Source organism: Brassica napus, unplaced genomic scaffold (genome assembly GCF_020379485.1).
Source record: "Brassica napus cultivar Da-Ae unplaced genomic scaffold, Da-Ae ScsIHWf_1136;HRSCAF=1612, whole genome shotgun sequence".
Taxonomy (NCBI): domain Eukaryota; kingdom Viridiplantae; phylum Streptophyta; class Magnoliopsida; order Brassicales; family Brassicaceae; genus Brassica; species Brassica napus.
This window is the reverse complement of record NW_026014561.1, coordinates 63,041-82,164: the sequence shown is the minus strand read 5'-3', so window position 1 is coordinate 82,164 and position 19,124 is coordinate 63,041. Positions and strand designations below refer to the sequence as shown.

The following is a 19,124-nucleotide window of genomic DNA, read 5'->3' as shown; positions in this document are numbered from 1 at the left end:
TTAATTTTTTTGGTTTCATTGTAAATGTAGGTAATAAAATAGTGGAGTTGTTATTTTTTTTATAAGGTTACACTTTACAATCGTTTTTTTTTTTTTAACATTACACTTTACAATCGTTATGCAACTGAAACAGTAATATTTTTTCAAAAAAACAACTGAAACTGTGAAACAGTAATCTGGATGGTGCAGTCATTAAAGTGATAAAGGTACAGTTTGTACATGTTAATATAATAAATGCTACTATAAAATATTTAATACGTTCACCTAATACATGCATAATATAAAGGAAGTTTCCTGGAAGTTCTGAAATGTGGTAACTAATTTGGTCAGACCACTTACAGTACTCAGGCCATAGAAATCCATTGCCTTGAGAGTTTTTACTTGATATGGCTACAATCTAGCTTACGTTGACAAGTCTGGGCTCGAAGAATCTTCCTCCTGTTTTTGTCATAGTAATAATAATAATAATATATTGATTTATTTTATTCATGTTTTTTCTTAAGACAGAGGAGATCAAATCAAGTAGGAAACCAAACATAGATTCGATTTGAAGATTGATTTCAAGAGGTGTTTCAAAAAAGAAGAAGATTGATTTCAAGCAAACTAAACAAATCTACATGTCAGTGATTCAGATCAATCAACCACATAAGTTGTACAAAAAAAAAAAAGATGAACAGAAACATGACTTCTTCTATTTACATTTACATTCTTAGTTAAAAGAAAACTTCTCATAGTTTAAGATCACAAGGGCTACAATAAAAAAAAAGGCACCCTTTGTTAATGTCATCTTTAACTTTGTCATTTTCATTGTTCACAAAGTTTACCATCCATCTGATTTTGAACTGCTTTCACAGCTGCAACTCTCGCAGCCGTAGCAGCTTTATTAGCCGCAGCTACAGCTCGCATCACGTGCTCGTCCACCCGTCTCTGATCCACGCCTCTTCTCGCCATCTCTCGAGCACTCTGCAGTTAATTTTAAGTATAATCAAATTTTAATGTTCCAAAAATCGACTAAGCAGTAAATCGGTCATTAACAAAATAAATTTTGTAAAAAATCAGTTTAAGCGCCACTTAGTCGTCACACTACTAAAGTTTTACCCTTTAGACCCAAAACAAAAGCATTTTGAATACACGGCAAACCTCAAGTTTCATCATATAAATATAAATATTTACCTGAACGGCTTTATGAACCGGTCCGGTCTCTAGAGGAAGCCGGTTAACGAGATGACCATCATCCCATTCACCACATTTTGCATCTCCGGTTCTAAACCCATACGTACCATAGCCTTGTTTACGACCTTCATGCCAAGCTCCTTCATAATAATGACCATTAGCGAAATGGTAAACACCAAACCCATGAATCTTGTCTCCATAATACTCCCCTGCATACTTATCACCATTCCTACAAAACAAATCATAACAAAAAAAAAAAAGAAAAAAACAGAGAGATCCGTACATGTAATTAAAAAAAAAAAGACACAAACTTTATTATTACCTGAAATGGTAAGATCCAAGTCCATGTTTAACACCAAACTTAAACTCTCCGACATAAGAGCTTCCATCAGCACATGTCTGAACACCAAAGCCGTGGCTTTGACCGTTGAACCACTCGCCGGAGTAAGAATCTCCGGTGTAAAACCAGTAAACTCCGTAGCCGTGTCTAGTTCCTTGCTTGTACTGTCCTTTGTACTTGCTTCCTTTGGACCAAGACTCGATTCCGTAGCCGTCGTATCTTCCGTTGACCCAATCTCCTTCGTAACGTCCGTTAACGTAATAGTAGTAAACTCCACTTCGTGGCTTCTTCCTCTGTTAAACTCTCCTTCGTAAATATCTCCGTTACTGAAGAGCTGAACTCCTTCTCTAACGAACTCTTCCGGTTTGGTTTGTTCCGGTTTCGAATCGCCGATATACCATTGAACCGGTTTCGGTTTGGTTCGGAGAGTTAATTTTTTACTGGTTTGTTTGATTGCGAGCACGGTTTGGTTGATAACCGCCATGTTTCGCGACGCGAAGAAGAGAGCGACGGCGAGGAAGATTAAACCGAGGAGGAGATTCTCCGATGTACCGGTTTGAGAGAAGAAGACGGAGAAGAGTAAGAAAGATGCGAGGCTGAGGGAAGCGAGTGTGAAGGTTAGACCCGGTTTGATTCGGATTAAACCGGTTCGGTTAATTGATTTACTCTGTTTTTTGCTCCTCCTCTGTTTCTCCTCTTTCTCGCCTGCTTCGAGATCGTTGCGAGAGGCTTCGCTGAAGTCTCGTTCAGTGATCGAAGAGAGACTGTGAATCGACGATCGAATCGTCGGAGATGATCTGAGAAGCGACGATTGAGTCCTCGTTAGTTTCGATTGGCTCATCTCTCCGGCCAAATCTTCCGACACTGATCACCGGCCAAACCACCACCGCACCACCGTGACGAGCATCGCAAAACGGAGGAGAAAGAGAGAGGTTTCGTTTTTTCACGGCGAAGCCAAGCTCACTTTGCTTAGAGAGATCGAAAGAGAGAGAGAGAGAGAGAGAGAGAGAGATGTGAGTTTTGGAGCTTATTTTAATGGAGTTAGATTCAATATTGACCGTTAGATTAAGATCTGACGGTTGATTAGGAAAAGCGAAGAAGGGTAGCCGTTGGATCGTGAGTTTAGGGAAGAAGAAGTCCCGGTCTTGACGGGACGCTTTTTAGCTTTACTGTTGCAGGCCCGGCACGTGCCGCCACACACACATCTCTATTATTATCAATATTTTAATTTTGGTTTTTGTAATAATAATAATTAAACCTTTTGTTTTCAAATTTTAACTTTGCTGAAATATCTTCCCTTTTAGAGGGGAATTTTCTATATTTATATAAGAGTTGATTTGGACTTTGGAAAGAATATTTATATAGGTTAGTATATATTTATAGTAAAAGTATATTCATTTGTTTATCCAGATGAATTACTAAAATGAGACGATAAATAACATTTATATAATTTAGAGAAAAAATAAAGGTTACTTGTTTTTTTTTTTGACGTCATAAAGGTTACTTGGTTAAATCCACTTACTATTTATAAAGAGATGATTCAATTAAAAAATTTGATCATGATAGTTTTTCTACAACAATTAAACTTTTTGGGGAGAATTTTCTGTATTTATATAAAAGTTGAGTTAGACTTTGGAAGGAATAATTATAAATGTTAGTATATGTTCATAGTAAGTCTTACTTTATTTTTATTTATATAAAAGCGTAGACTAAAATGAGCCGTGTGTAAAAGATCAACGATTCATATTGGGTATAGTTGGTGAAAACTGTAAAGTGTAGGTGATCTACCAAATCGGACGGTGGATATCAATTACTTGATACGGAAAGAAATCTATACTAATAAAGTTGAAGAGAAACTCTCCACATTGAACCACCTCACCTCTCCTATCTCTAAAACGTGACACGTGGCGTAAGTAAAATGAATTCACGAGTTAGTTTTTGTAGGTTATACGGGCTTTGTTATCAGTTTCACAAATACTGGCCCAATAACAGAGATCTTACTGTGTTGCAGCAACGATGAACCAGCTCTGTCGTCTCAGCTCCTCCTTCGTTCAGCAACGATGAACCAGCTTGCATTCAAGTAGCCCTACTCTGTGGTCTTCAATTCTACGACGGCGAATCTGAGAGGATTTGTTGACTACGACGTCGACTTCGGAGGCGGAGGATTGTCTGGATATGGAAGGAAAGTGGGGAAAAAGATCCAATTTTTATTCTTCCTTTACTCAACACCAATTTTCTTGGTGTTAGAAGAAGACGTCTACCCTGCTTTGCTGTTTAGAATCATTCTGGATCTGTAACTCTCCATCGTCTCCTCTCAGGTTTTTTTTTGCCTCTTCAATTCTTTGCTATTCAATCTCTGTTTTGATAGATTTAACGATTGAAGATACCCAGATGAATTTTTATGGACAGTTTTCTCTTTATTACCTAACTGAAGCTGCAAGCTTGTGTTTTTGTTTGTATCTCTTGCAATTAACATCACGTAGCCCATGTTTGGTTATACGCTTAAATGGGTTCTTTTCTTGCAGATTTCAAAGGATTTAAGATCACATGAGAGCCTGAGTTGTGATTGCACCAAGTTTGCAGCTTTAGATGATCGTTGTCTCCGTTCTTTAATCCTGGGAGATTGTGTCGTCCGAGCTTTCATCAATATTTTTGGAAGCTTTGCTATTTATTTCGATACAAACCTTCTCAACTTGGGACATAATAAGGTCTGCATTTGCCTCAGGCAGTACCGTTTGGTTATATTTGTCCTCTTGAGCTTTACTTTGTATTGGTTTTGTGTATTATCAGAGAGAGAGAGAGGTTAGCTTTACAGGATATGGTAAGGAAAAACGCCATTGAAGCCGCTTACAGTTTCAGATGTGGGAAAATGCCAAGAAAAAAGAAAAATATAAAGGTGTCAACATGTCACTTCAATGTTCTTAGTAATTACCTTCAGCTCGGGCTCTGTTTCTTAACTGATTGTCTTTCAAGTGTTTTTCTTTCATTATGCAGGTTGAAGACAAGCATAAAACCGACAGTATATGTGACATAATTTCATAGCAACGTCGCATTCTAACACCCATTGTTGGCAATTGAGTGACATAGAGAGAATATACTTTAAGGTGAACATCATACCTGAGCTAAGGCTCATATATCGAATGAAACATAACTTTCTTATCTTTTTTTTTTAATTTCATGGTGGATGAGTATGAAGTCAGCTGTTAAGTTTGATTTTATACTTGCAACTTTTAAGATTTCCCAGAACTGTTTATTGTTGTTCTTAGAACTACTTGCATTGTATGAAGGGTACTTGACTCATGTTCAGGGGAGAGTCACCCATCTATTTATATTCAGGTCCCCAATCGAGGACATCTTGATCAGCCAAGTCATGTGAGATCACGGACCTATATCAGAGGTTTCTTCTAACTTTTAACGCCTCAGCTTCTGGATCTTTCTTAGTCTCTCTTGTCCTTCTTCTTCTCATGCCATCAACTGCGCTATCTTTTATGCTGATTTAGTTTTCCATTTCTGGTAACCATGTAACATTGTATTTTTTGAGATTATGATTTGGCTTTCCAGATGAAGAAGATTTCCTTCTGGTGTTTAGTCTGAGAGTTCACACTACGGAAAGAATATCCTCAACTCCTTGAATGATACTTTGAAGATAGAAGCAATACAACATCTAATAGTCTATTTGAAGATCATAATACTCTAAAGAGAATACTATTTCTAATGGTTCCAATCTTCGCAGCGTTGTTTAATAGTTTTTGTGAAATTCTTCGCTATTTTAATGTCAAGTAGAATATTCTCTCGATTCTATGCTATACTTATGTTTATATTTAATATTTGCAGACATTATATAATGTATCTTACATGACAAATTCTTTTAACAAAACTATTGAACAATTACTTATACAGTAATAAATAAGTTCAAATACACCAAAATTTAAAGATAAATGCTAATTTTTATTCATATATAAAATATTAAAAATATATATTATTACCTTATATCCAACTTATAAGTTAACTAAAACTTAAAACTGAATATAATAATCTAGAATTTATTAAAAAATTATCTGATTCATTGATAATATTACATATAAAATAAAAATAATATATAAAATTTTAACACATTAACTTATTTGTTAATAAAAATTAATAATCGCAAAAATTGTAAATTTTTATGTGGTTTTTGGATATATTAATAATCGCAAAATTGTAAATTTAGAAAGGTTATACACCAAAAACTAAAACAATAGGAACATCGATTAGTTTCATGAAAATTTGCAGACATTAACAAATTAAATTGCAAACACAATCTAAATTCAGACCGAAAAATAACAAGAAGAAAATGAAAATGCTACAAATCTACAAATTTACGACTTATTTCAATATGTATTTACTACTTTCATAAAAACTAAAGAATGACATTTCAGAAGAATATAATAGTTTCGAATATCATTAAACAACTTGATATAATATATAAAAAGTCAGAAATAAAAGTAGATAACATAAAATAAAACAAACATATAGAAAGATATACACAATCAATATAAAGCAGAAGAGCCCCACTAAATTATTTTAGAAATTATCTCAATAAAAGCTACAAATCGTTTAAAGCGAACATAACATAGCCCCTACGAATTTAAAGTGATATGGTAAGCTCAAAAAATTAACAGGAATAAAAAAAAAGAAAATACAAAATATATAGCCAAATATATGTTTTAAATAAAGTAAATGTTAAATAAAATATATAAATTTCCCGCACGAAACAAACAAAAAAAACATCAAAAAGCTTTAATATAAAAAATATTATATTTATAATTTCAATATAAAATAAATTTAAAAATTTTATAATAAAATTAAAATATATTTTCATATAAAATAATTTTAGTGTAAACTCACCCGCCCGTAGGGCGGGCCAACCACTAGTATAGGAATAAAGTGAAGATGCAGGAAAAAATGGGTTTGGATCAAAATTGTGAATGAAAGCAAACATTTTACCAAACATCCTCGCATGGTGCACTCCGCATTAGTAGCCCTCTGATCTTTTCTTTTCTAATAAAATTCACATGGGATAGTAGTTATATAATGCCAGATACATTCACATTTTACATGGAGATATCTACTAGAAAAATATATCTGTTACGCTAGTTTATCTCTGAAAATACTACAATATTAAACAAAAAGAAAAATGAAGAAACGAAAGAGGAAAATAGAGATAGAGATAAATGGTTATTATTGAGGAACTTACCAAAAAGAGTAAAACACTCTTACAAGTTATAACATTTTTAAAGCAAAAAAAAAAAAAGTTAACATTTGCCTTTCTATCATCTTAAAATAATTATTTAATTTAATTTAGTATGATAAACTTATTATTGTTGTATTTATGAGATCCTGCTCTGAGTATCTATTCCTTTATGATGCTCTAGTATTTGATTAATTAAGGTAATATCGCTGTCATTAAGATCTAAAAGTCTAAGTCATAAATGCATTCAATTACTTTTAACTTTCGGCATAGGAAAGGATAATCTGACCCAAACAATACAATAATCACATCAATTTCAGTCTTTCAAAGAATATTCAACCTTGATATATTAATTAACTAAATCTAAGACTTGCAAAGACTAATTAAACTAAACAAATCAATACACGAGATGAAAACAATGTCTGCTACTTTACTCGTTTTATAATATGAACTCATTTTACTAGCTTGCTTTACTGAATCAAAGTCTATTTTCAAATGGAACCGAAGAAGAAACTTGAGACTATTCTCTCAAACCTTTTTTTTTTTTTTGAAAACAGACCATTCTCTTAAACTTGAGACAAAGTCTCTTCATCTTTAGAGAAAATATAAAATATTTGTGCGTATAAGAGATCAATAACGTAGGCCAATGTTTACCCTAAGATCAACACTTCTCTAAAGAACAAACTAGAAGATGCTTATTTGAGTCAACGAGCTGAAAAAGGCTTGAAGATGAAAACTTGGACTGATCGATGACATGGGCATTAGTGCAAGGTGTAAAAGGCTATCGTGGGACCGTACCGGCATGAACAAAGTGGATATCCAAATCGCACAAATCCAAATTGACAGAACAGCAGCTTCCAATGTTGCAAAAGCAGTGCCAAAACAAATAGGAATTCAAATAAATTCCAAACACGAGAATCGAAGCATGCCCTTTTTATCATTTTGATTAACACAAGAACTAGAGATCACTAAGAAAACGGAGACCCCACGAAATGATCAACTACACGCAAGGCTGGCCCTGTGTGCTAAACTCATTAAACAATAGCTTTAGGAGCCAAAATTTATATACGAGTTTAAATGCATCAAAAAAAATTCAGTATAATGGTTTAGGGAAAAAATGGTTTTCATACTTTAAACCGCCATCCAACCAGAAATTTAGGGGACCATAAACATTTTTATGTTAATCTCAATAAAAAAATTCAACAGTTTAAAGCCATGTAACTATGATAATAACTCTTTCATATTTGGAGCCGAGCATGCATGGACCGGTTTCTGAGTTTGCTGAGTCGATTTGTTTTGGGTCGTGACCATGGTAGGCTAGTAGCTCAGGTTTGAGGGATGATCCAGGCTACTGATTGTGTGGAGCTTAGTCGGGAGTGAGAAGAGAGGATCTGAAGCCAAACTGTCTGAGCATCACACCGGTGCGTGTCCGGGTACATTAACTTCTTCGCGTTTAAGCTTTGTATGGTTTTTGATTCGCGAGAAACATGTTTTTTTTTGTCTTTTTTACGTCAGTGCATAACAAGACTCATGATTCGTGGGCCAAGCCGCTCTGGAGATGACGCCACCAAATTTTTAATTGGTTTGGTATAAAACCTTATGGTAAAGGAAGGAGAAAGCTGGCTTCGACTCCACTTAGGGTATGACTGGTTTTTCCGCTACCACCCGCAAACGCAGCTTTTGCGGTTGGTAGCGGTTGCTGGCGTTTTGCAACAATCGTTCAAACCGCTCTAAACCGCTCCAAATCGCTCCAAATCGCTCTGAACCTCATAAATTCAAAAGCTGGTTCCAGCTAGCGTTTGCGGTTGCGGACGTTTGCGGGAGGATAAATTTTTTTTTTTTTTTCCAAAACAATATAAATACAAAAATAAAAAATTTCAATAAAAAAATTAAACTGAAATTATAAAAATGCTAAAATATATCAATTAAATTTTAATTAATATTATAAAACTTTAAAATAAAAATATTTTCTATATTTTTAAAAAATTTAAACTATAACTTTCTAAATATAAATTTTATATTTATTATAATATTATTATTTTTGATATTTTTATAATTGTATAAAATGTAAATATTGTTAATTTATTATTTAACTGCTGCTGCATTTGGTAGTTAACCAGTCATAAGTATTCCGCAAACGCACAAATCTCTAACCGCATAACCAGTCGTACAAATCTCTTAAAACCGCTAGAAACCGCAACCACCCGCATCCGCAAACTTCCGCAACCGCAACCGCTGCGGTTAAACCAGTCAGGCCCTTACTCTTTGTGGCTTCATGTAGGCCTTTTGTGTCAGCCAAGTTGTTAAAGTAATTCATCTTTTCAGATAGCTCGTGAAAGTGACTAATGTTGGATTTTTATTTAAATCAAGATCCTTCCTATAATCAGTGGCAGGTTACGGATTCTAATATCTAAGGCGTCGCAATGGAAGTCAGTCTTGGGAGAGCTTTATAGTATTTCGGGTCTTCCTTGTGAAGTACCAAATCTTCATTCATGACATAATATTTTAAGCTCCCTGTATTCTCTGTTTTTTTCTTTCTCATTTGCAGTGAGTGCACGAGGGACGTGGGTGTTCTCAGTCCTGAGCGCACTAGCATCACTCATCTTTTCAGATAATGCATGCACAACGTGATTCACGCTGAAACATCAGGTGAGGTGACAAGAAAGAAGCTCAGAATGCGTCACCGAATCAAACCAGAGACCCAAGATTCTCAGTCCTGAACTCTATAGTCACAAGCTCCTGTCATATTATCCTTTTGGCCACTAATGCATTTGTAAATAAATTGAAACATGTACAATTAAGATTGTATGTTGCAAGTTCAGTAGCAGAGACTTGTTCCTTTCTCAATGGAACAATACATGTAAGCAGTTTGTGATGATTTCGCCCAACCCAAAACTAAAACATATTGGGCAAAGCGAGATCCATGAAAAACAAAAGACATTTTTAAAACACAACTTCGAACCGATGAGGAACCCAACCGAACCAAAAAAAACAACGGCAAGTCCCCCACGTTGGTCTCTATGTATCTAAATATCATCCAACAACTAAACTGTATTCATGATTTTTTTTCCAGCAACTGTAATGTGAAAAGATATATAACAGCTGCTATTTTATTACCTGTGATTTTCAGAGATCATCTATAATATGAACTCACGTAGAGTCTCGCTCCTATGTCGAGCGGACCATCATCTCCACCAACAGCGTGAAGAGCCACAGGAATGGTCGAGAATACTTGAACGGTCAAAGGAAAAACCGCAGGGACAACTTCTTCTCTCTGTTCGGTGGTGTCGGTAACAGACATTGCACTGCATTTAGCAGCGCATGTGTCACTAGGACTCACCAAATAAGCAACCTCTTTCAAGGGCTTCAGATAGCCTCTTCCACCTCTTTTGAATTCGAGTTTATCGAGGATTAAGGTTGATGTCGCCTCGAGCCAGTCTGCACACAAGCCTTCGACTCGGTCGTAGTATATTCTCCGTTCAATCTGTAACAGCAACGTAAATAAGAAGAGTTAGATTTACGATAGTTTTACAAATGGTGAATGAATGAGTAGAGACTTACGCCAAGTTTGCTAATGTAAATAGTCATAAACATTGGTCCCAAGTTCATTACTCTAGCTTCGCATGGATACACCTGCAGAGAAGGAAACAAAATGATATTAATTAATCACCAAACGTAAACATAAGAAGCTTTACTTATGATGCAGAAGTTTCTAATACTACTTGCCTTTTTTCTCTTTAGAACACACCAAGTGTAGAGCTTATCACACGCATCTTTGACTCTTCGAGACGCCAGCTTCCTCTCATTGCAATAAGCAGCGATCTCAGAGACCCTTTCAGTGGAGGGAACACCATGTTTCAAACCAGCGACAGATAACGCTTCTTTGCCTTCCATAGATTCTACAGCATCTTTATCGAAATGAACACCAGTGAAGCAGCTTCTCACTGATATTTGCTTCTGCTTTAAGAAGCACTCCTCGGCTTCAAGAGCAGCCGCTACGGCACGGTGGACGACTATGTCAGGGTAGCGTCGAAGAGGAGATGTGAAGTGAGTATAGAGAGGAACAGCTAGTGCGTAGTGTCCCCACTCAGCAACACAGTCCTTCAAGTTCCCGGTGCAGAAGTAAGACGCAGATTGCATCGGTTTCATAGCGTAATTGTTGAGAATGTCTACAAAAACTGCGTCATCCTTGAGGGTTTCAGTGATTTTCTCCAAAGATTCATGGAACCGGCCAGAAGAAGAACTGTCCAACTCCATACCATGCTTTGCACAAAAGCCTTCAAACTCTTTGAGCTTGCGCAGATTAGGTTCTGGATGTCTCCGGAGCAGTGCACTGTCAGGGTAAGCTCGAGAAATCACCTCAGCCGCTGTCATGTTTGCTAAAAGCATAAACTCCTCAACGAGATGGTTTGAAGCCTTTGTAGGGTACAGCACAAACTCATACGGAACTCCATGTTCATCAAAGAGGAAAGAGGGTTTAGAATTCTCCAGCTGCAAAGCTCCATTTCTAAACCTTTTTTGCCTTAAATTGGTTGAAATCTCACTAAGCTGTTTGATAGATCGAACTACATCACTCCACTCGAAAGGTCCGTGCAAAGCAGGCCGGCTATTTGCTGCAACGTCGTGCTTCTCGTCTATAATGTCTTGAGCATGGTCATACGAAAGCTTGCAGCACGATTTTATAACAGTACGACCAATCCAGCGATCTGTGACAACCCCTTCTCTGTTTAAATCCAAGAAGATGGAAAAGGCAAGCCTGTCAACTCCTGGATTAAGTGAACCTACGTTGTCGGACAATGATGGAGGCAACATTGGTATTTTTCTCCGCAGCATGTAAACACTCGTCGACCTAAACTGAGCTTCTGTGTCAAGGGCAGTGTCTGGTAAAACATAGTAGGAGACATCAGCAATGTGAACACCGACTCTTAAAAAACCGCCGGGTAAACTTTGAACTGATAGAGCATCATCGAGGTCTGTAGCCGTTGAGGGGTCGATGGTAAATACACACAGGTCTCTAAGATCTTTTCTTCGCTGAACCTCTTCTTCTGGTACTTCCCAAGGAGCACGTGGAAGACTAGCAAGCGAGTCATGAGAAAACTCAGAATCGCAAACCGAGTTCTGATATAATATCGCATTGATCTGGGGCTCCAGTTCACTGCCTCGGCCAAACATATGCGTAATCTGAGCTAGGGGAAACTGACTCCCTTCGCTCCAGTCCACAATTTGGGCAGCAACCAGCTCTGCCTCGAGAGTTGGATCCATACTCTCAAGTCTTGCTCGAATGCCTCCAGGTAAGGCATGGAAGGGAACGATCAATTTAGTAAACCTAGGGTCTGCAGGCATCAGTTGGATGTAATCATCATCAGAAAGAGACTTGCTCGTTCTTGCATTAGCTTCCTTGTAATGAATCCATCGCTTCACATCCAGCAATCCAACAATGGAATCTCTTACAAGTGATTTTTCAACAACAGCAACTACTTGTCCAGTTGGTCGTTTGTTGGGGAAGGAACTAAGGATGACGCATAGCTTCTCAACCGCAGTGCCATTTCCTGTCTGCTCACCAAGAGAACATGAATCCAGTAATGGCATAGAGTTGCGACTAACACAGTTCTCAGCTCCTTGTCCTATAACTGAACATTTGTTCTGTTGAGCATCTATCTCGCCTCTTTCCAAATGGCTGAGACGCTCATCTTTTTCTGGGGGACTGTTGGTTTCTTCAGGCTTGGCAACATTTTCCGTAACAAATCCTTTCATCTTGGGCCACAGTGAGAGCGGATCCAGTTTAACAGCAACAATATCTCCTTCCACCTATACACAGAAACACAAGTATGAACTTCAAACACAAATCATGAAGCGTAATGAAAAAAAAGCAACCCAAAACTTACTGCTCGATTTTGGCCAGCGATTCCATTGATTAGAATATCTGTAGGGACTCCATCAATCTTACAGTAAGCCTTCAAAGGAAAAAAACAAAAAAAGAATCCAACATGAGCAGAAGAAACAACAAGTCTCTTTAAAAAATTCAGACGTTACTTCTTACCTCACTGCGGTTATGAGCATTCACCCGAAACAGCGCCTTATAAACTTCACCTTTCTACAAAGAGAAGACCACAATTAGCTTTCTTCGATCAAGAAAATTAATAAAGAGAACATTACACTCAGGCAAACAAACCTCTAAAGCTTGATTGACAGCATCGAGAGACCAATGTGAAGAGAAGATATTTCTCAGTGAGACACACTCATCAACCTGCTGGAACAAGTCAGCATCCATTATAGAAGACTGCTCACAATCCCTAGGGTCAGGGCACGACTTGGACAACAACTGCTTACTAACTTCAGCAGAAGGAACCAAAGGACTTGCAGAAGAATACGGCATAGAGTTGAAAGCAACATTAGACGCTCTCGTTAACTCATTGGGATTATTATCTTTTGCTTTACCATCCGATGACTCTACATGGATGTCTTCTACTACACAACCTAAGACATTAAAGGCTTTGTAAGCGAGGCTACTAATATTCATTAGATTCAAGTAATCTCTACTAAGTATTAACCAATCAAGATCTATCGATGATGCGGATGTTACCTGAGGTGTTCTTGGATCGACGGCTACCTCTGCGCTTCTTCTTCTTATCCTTGTCGCCGTTTTCGATTCGTTCACCAGCTTTCGCTGATTGTTGTTCCGCCGAAACAACACTCTTCTTCATCGATCAAAAGTATTATATATAACTCTAACGAAGCTAAAACCTAGGTTATCTTCCGATCAGATCAAAAAACTCCGAAACGGAAGAAATCGCGACGAAGGAGATAAAAAGGATCTTTAATGAATTAAAGAAGAAGAAGAAAGAAAGGTGTGATTGGTTGAGCCAAAGAGGAAGAAAACGACCTTAATGATTTTGGTCGGCGGATTTGCGCCGACTGTGTGTTGCTTTCTTTTTCTTCCTTTTCATTTACTTTCTTTATAGTCGGTTGCTTCATCGTAGAACACGTGTAACTAGAACTTCATCGGACGGCTTTTGAGCTACCCTCTCTTTTTTCTTTTCTTATCAAAGTAGGTAGGTAATATACGAATTTGAGGGTTCATTTTTATATATCACCCCTTTTATTCTTGTAGGTTTTACGTATGTATCCCAAATATTTTGAAATTAGTTTAAGATCCCCTTATCCAGTGTGGAGTGTGGACACATTTTTACACTTCGTCAATAACCGGGGGTCCAGACCGGCTAACTTAAATTCCGGTCAAGAATTTGGTATATATATTCCAATTTTGGATTCAAGAATACCAGAAAACTATAGAAGACAAGCACACAAGGTAAATATCATTTTAAGTGTAGTTTTAACAATCATATTATTTGTTTAATCAGAATTCAAACACAGCACACTACTGAAATCGAGCTGATTCAGTGAAGAGACTAACCAGAGAACACGTCCATATGCACAGGACTTATGCCTCTCTCAGTCTCTTGACAGTTTTTTTTTTTATATATTGACATCCTCGATAGTTTCATTAGATGTGTGGTATATTAATTGAACCTGACGTGTTTAATATTGCACCAAAAACTTGTTTATATAAACTAGATCCTGTCTCTGCGCTACGCGCGGATAATATATTTAAATTTATTGCGTTTATCATTTTTATTTGTGTACGAATTTTTGTATATTAAATTATATATAACTAATTTTTGAATTTGATTTTTTTTATATATTTTTAGTTTGAAGTAAGTATTTCTATTATATGTAACACAATTAACTAATAAAATATGAACAATGATGTCCGAGATTTTAGAGTTATGTAAAAACCTATAATTATGTATAGAACATAAATTATCTTAGTTTAAAAGATCGGAATCTCATCTCGATAAATTCACGAAAAGAAAAAGTACTCCAATAACCTACTTAAAATATAAAACCCCCTTTTCAAAAAAAAAAGCGTACCTAATAATATTTTTGTACCTGTAATAGTTGAAAACTGAAAATTGAATATCGATCTAGTATATTATTTTAATATATCTAATTGTAAAATATTAATTGTAATAATTTTTTTAAAATTTTTTGTAATATTACATGAATTAGAATTCTTTAAAATCTAAAATCTATTTATTAACATAATATATTTTTTATTCATTTATTGACGTTACAAAATAGTGAATTAGTTTTATTTGTATATTATTTTTTTAATAATTTAGCTTCTTTTTAAGTAATTTTAAAATTATCAAGAATATAATATATTTAAAATTATTTATTTAAATATATTCAAATATGATGTCTCATTTTTATGTGTGTTTGCGTTGAGCATATTTAATTTGTAGTTTGTATATTTAATAACACCTTGTTGTGTGCTGTTCTATGATTTTAATAAATGTGTTGTCATTTCAATTTTTACTATTAACATGATTTTTTAGTGATCAGTGATAATGTATTTTTAACGTTATGTATTATATTTTATCGTATATTTTATAACTCTTTATGCTGGCACATTTTTTAGAATCATTTTAATTATATAATAGATTTAAAGATGTAAATAAAACTGTGTATGTTGTAAATTTAGACCTTTTAGTGTAACTGAGCACTATCAATTATGAAAATTATATTATGATTTTATTTTACTAATCTTTCTTTTTGTGTATATTTTTGTTTTATTTTCTATTTTTATAATTTTATTGCCTTATTCTTTAATTTCAGAAAATTGCTATTTCCAATTTTTGTTTCATATACCTTAAAAGTCTTCGGTTGATTTTTGTTTGTTTTCTTTCTCCGATTACAATGTACAGTTTGACTTTTTTTTTTTTGTTTGGATCAAACTACTAATATCATCAGATAGAACGGCTTAAACTCCAAGAATGGAGTGAGTATTTATACTAGAGAAAACTGATTTAGCTACTAATATAGTGATATATTATAATATTAGAATATGTAAACTCTTCTTTGTTGTCCTACGCTGGAGATAATTAAGTTGTTGTCAATTGATTCTATATTTGTGATAACTGGAAATACATCTTTATGTCTTCCTTACATCATCCTTAATTGGTTTACGGTTCGACCATTTCTAATATAGTGAGAGTAACATAATATTAGATGGTGATTATCTCCTTCCAATTAGCAATGCAAAGAATGAGAAAAATTCAAGGCGGGACCACTTTACAATTTTGTCCTCATATCAATATAGAGTTAGTTTATATATTACTCTATTTGGTTCAAAATGTAATAAATTTTAATTAAAATATGTAATATATAAAAGTTATTACTTTATAAAACTGTCATTTAATATATAAATTTAATCAATTACACAGTAATTTACATAATTTAATTGACCACACAATAACTAATAAATATAAAGTTACATTGAAATATAAAAAAAAATTATATAGTGAAACAAAAATTACTTTTAAACCATTATATTATAAAACAAAGGGAATATTCAAATTATATTGAAATATTAGAATAGTAAGAATCAGAAAAGCTGAAATCTAAATGTCGATCATTTACGTCGGCCATGCCTTAGACCATCTCCAATGTATTCGTCTATTTTTTTCTCTAAAATAGAAGAATTTCATTGGATTTTTCTCCGGTGTATTTTTCTATTTTCTCTCCTAAAAAGGAATATTCTTGATATATTATTTTCTAAGTTTACAAATAATATTTTTTATTTGTGAAAGTTGAAAAACATCCCAATTTATTTTGGTATTTTATAAAATTATGATATTATTTACACTAAATATTTCTTTTCAAACTACTATGTAAGTCAAAAAGATATAATTATATTTATTTAAATAATATATTACACAAAAAAATACTTTTCGTTATAATTGTTTAAATAAAAAGTTAAAGGATCATTTTGTAAAAACAAATAGAGGAGATGACATGGCAAAAATATAGTTTCTCACTGACTGATTATTTTCGCATACGTGGACAATCTATCTGAGGCTTATATCCTCTAGTTTTAGTTAAAATCTGTAATATTTAAAAGTTATTACTTTAAAAAACTGTTATTTAATATATGGATTTAATCAATTACACAGTAATTTATAAAATTTAATTGGCCACACAATATCCGATAAGTATAAAGTTACACTGAAATATAAAAACAATTTATATAGTGAAATAAAAATTACGTTTAAACCATTATATTATAAAGCAACGGAAATATTCAAATTATATTGAAATATTAGAATAGTAAGAATCAAAAAAGCTGAAACCTCAACGTCGATCATTTACGTCGGCCATGCCTTAAACCATCTCCAATGTATTCCTCTATTTTTTCTCTAAAATAGAGGAATTACATAATAGAGATGGATTTGTCTCCGACGTAATTTTCTATTTTCACTTCTGAAAAAGAATATTCTTGATATATTTTTTTCTAAGTTTACAAATAATGCTTTTTATTTGTGAAAGTTAAAAACCAACCCAATTTATTTTAGTATCTTATAATTATGATATTATTTACACTAAATATTTCCTTACAAACTATTATGTAAATAAATAATGAATTATATTTATATAAATAATATATTTCACTAAAAATATATTTTTGATTATAATTGTTTAAGTAAAAAGATAAAAAGATCATTTTGCAAAAACAAATAGAGTAGGTGACATGACAAAAATATAGTTTTTCATTGGCCGATTATTTTCGCCTACGTGAACACTCTATCTAAGGTTTATATCCTCCTCTTATTAATTGTTTGATATAATGACTATAAATTTTTAATAAAATCTTAGAGTAGACATTATTTAAAGTTACTGAAAATTTGAAATATGTTCTATATCATAAACGCAAAATGTTTAACTTCATGGTAGACTTAGTGTCATAACTATTATTTGGAAAAACATAATGTGAGTGCCTTGACGATATGCATGGGAGAAACATTTGTTCCTCTATTCCGCTCCATGGTGAAAACTAAGCTTTGCGGGCCTTCTTTGTGGTGGTCCTGTGGATCATCAACATTCTCACTATTGGACTCCACCTGGTAGGTGTTTGACGCTTCTTGCACAACACTTGCAGGTCCAATGGTCTGGTCATTAGCTTCAGGAAGATGAGTGTCCTTTGAGAAGGAGTCACCGACAGGGTACTTGCAAAAAGCACAATTTTCTCCAGAGATATTGTCACCACGATTGTTGCCCTCACCCTTTAGACAAACAGTTAAATTTGTAAGTAGTTTGCTGTTTAATGAGACCCAAGTGGCGAGAATTTTATATGAGTTACATGCAGTGCAAAGGAGGGCCCTGGGTTTCTCTGATTGGGGTCAAAGATTCGTGCGACAGTAAATAACTCATGGAGGAAAGAAAAATTAACTCTGTAAGCTTGAGATGAAATGTAGCTCTTCAGAACAATGTCTTGGAGGAAGTAAGGGAGGTTATATTCTGCTGGGTCTTGCTCACCATAACCCTGAAGTAAAGCAAAATCCATGTCAACAAATTTTTATTAACTTACATCAAAATTTAGTTGATGCTCGGAGTATGTCGATGTCACTCACAATAGGGTTGGAAACCTCTGTGGCCCTGGCATAGGTGAGCTTAGTGATAGCTGTGTCGAAGGCAACAAAGACAGCGATTCTTCTCCATTTGCCACCATCATCTCAACACGTTATCTTTAAAAGCATCAAACTTTGAATGTTAACAAATTGGTGAGTAAAAAAAGTCAAAAGATTTTTGAAAAGTTTGGAGGTTTAAGATAATATTTAGGAAACAACCTCACAACTCCAACAGCACTTGCGTTAAAACATATAGTGCATGTGCAGGAGGAGACATTGTCCTGAATATGAACTCAATATTTTGTGTTTAAGTGAGTTATATGGGTTTAATGTCCTGAATATTAGAACGCTTGAGTAGATGTTAAATCAGAAAACGTACTTGTGGAGTGAGGTTAGAACGTAGGCGTTCAACTCCGCTAATGAAACTGCCTCCAGCTTCTGGACTCCACCGTATTCGGTACCACTGGTGGAGTCACTTACGTTTGTGGCCTATGTTGCACCGAGACGGATACGGGGACGGGGGCGGGGACGGGAAACGGCTAAATCTAAAATTTATGGATACGGGTACGGCATGGGTACGTCTATATATATATGTGTATATATAAAAATGTGTATATATAAATATTAAAACCAAAGCATAAATCTCATCTAAAATAAAACACCATAATAATATTAATATTGTCTAAGACTTTCTTTTACATGAGCATTAAAAAACCAAAACCAGAGTTTGGGATATGCTTACTGTGTTTTTCTTAGATGTTTAGATGTGAGAAAGATGAAGAATAAGAGCTTGGATTAAAAGTTTATAACCCTAATTGTATTATACAAGACGTGTTTCCTTTTTTTTTTCAATTGTTATCCAAATAAAAAGAGTATGAAAAAGTAAATAATCAAACTTTTACAAAATTATGTC

At 34.5% G+C, this 19,124-nt stretch overlaps 1 protein-coding gene, 2 long non-coding RNA genes and 1 pseudogene across 4 annotated transcripts; 1 reads left to right on the top strand and 3 right to left on the bottom strand.

Moving 5' to 3' along the window:
* Positions 1 to 727: 727 nt before the first annotated feature.
* Positions 728 to 2,519, bottom strand: LOC125596104 (annotated as a pseudogene).
* A 967-nt stretch (positions 2,520 to 3,486) lies between these two features.
* LOC125596109 lies at positions 3,487 to 5,333 on the top strand. Its single transcript, XR_007330832.1, has 4 exons — positions 3,487 to 3,831; positions 4,039 to 4,221; positions 4,304 to 4,409; positions 4,508 to 5,333. It is a non-coding gene; the product is annotated as an uncharacterized LOC125596109 (long non-coding RNA).
* Positions 5,334 to 9,521: 4,188 nt separating this feature from the next.
* On the bottom strand, positions 9,522 to 13,659 carry LOC125596098 (DIS3-like exonuclease 2). The gene is made up of 7 exons (XM_048771385.1): positions 13,327 to 13,659; positions 12,916 to 13,220; positions 12,784 to 12,837; positions 12,629 to 12,697; positions 10,470 to 12,551; positions 10,305 to 10,376; positions 9,522 to 10,227 (listed from the first exon to the last, which is right to left on the bottom strand). The coding sequence occupies exons 1-7, from the start codon at positions 13,445 to 13,447 to the stop codon at positions 9,877 to 9,879; spliced, it is 3,054 nt and encodes a 1,017-aa protein (XP_048627342.1). The 5' UTR covers positions 13,448 to 13,659; the 3' UTR covers positions 9,522 to 9,876.
* Positions 13,660 to 17,441: 3,782 nt separating this feature from the next.
* Positions 17,442 to 18,700, bottom strand: LOC125596101. Of its 2 annotated transcripts, XR_007330829.1 has the most exons (4): positions 18,591 to 18,700; positions 18,431 to 18,492; positions 18,215 to 18,328; positions 17,442 to 18,126 (listed from the first exon to the last, which is right to left on the bottom strand). It is a non-coding gene; the product is annotated as an uncharacterized LOC125596101 (long non-coding RNA). The 2 variants fall into 2 exon arrangements; XR_007330828.1 differs by having other exon boundaries at positions 18,431 to 18,694.
* Positions 18,701 to 19,124: the final 424 nt, after the last annotated feature.

What these genes read in the sequence shown, in the direction of transcription:
- LOC125596098 (XM_048771385.1), bottom strand. Translation starts at nt 13,447, where the DNA reads ATGAAGAAGAGTGTTGTTTCGGCGGAACAACAATCAGCGAAAGCTGGT. An exon ending in ATGCTCATAACCGCAGTGAG is followed by an intron (nt 12,698 to 12,783) that starts GTAAGAAGTAAC and finishes TTTCCTTTGAAG; the next exon opens with GCTTACTGTAAGATTGATGG. An exon ending in TCGCTGGCCAAAATCGAGCA is followed by an intron (nt 12,552 to 12,628) that starts GTAAGTTTTGGG and finishes TTCTGTGTATAG; the next exon opens with GTGGAAGGAGATATTGTTGC.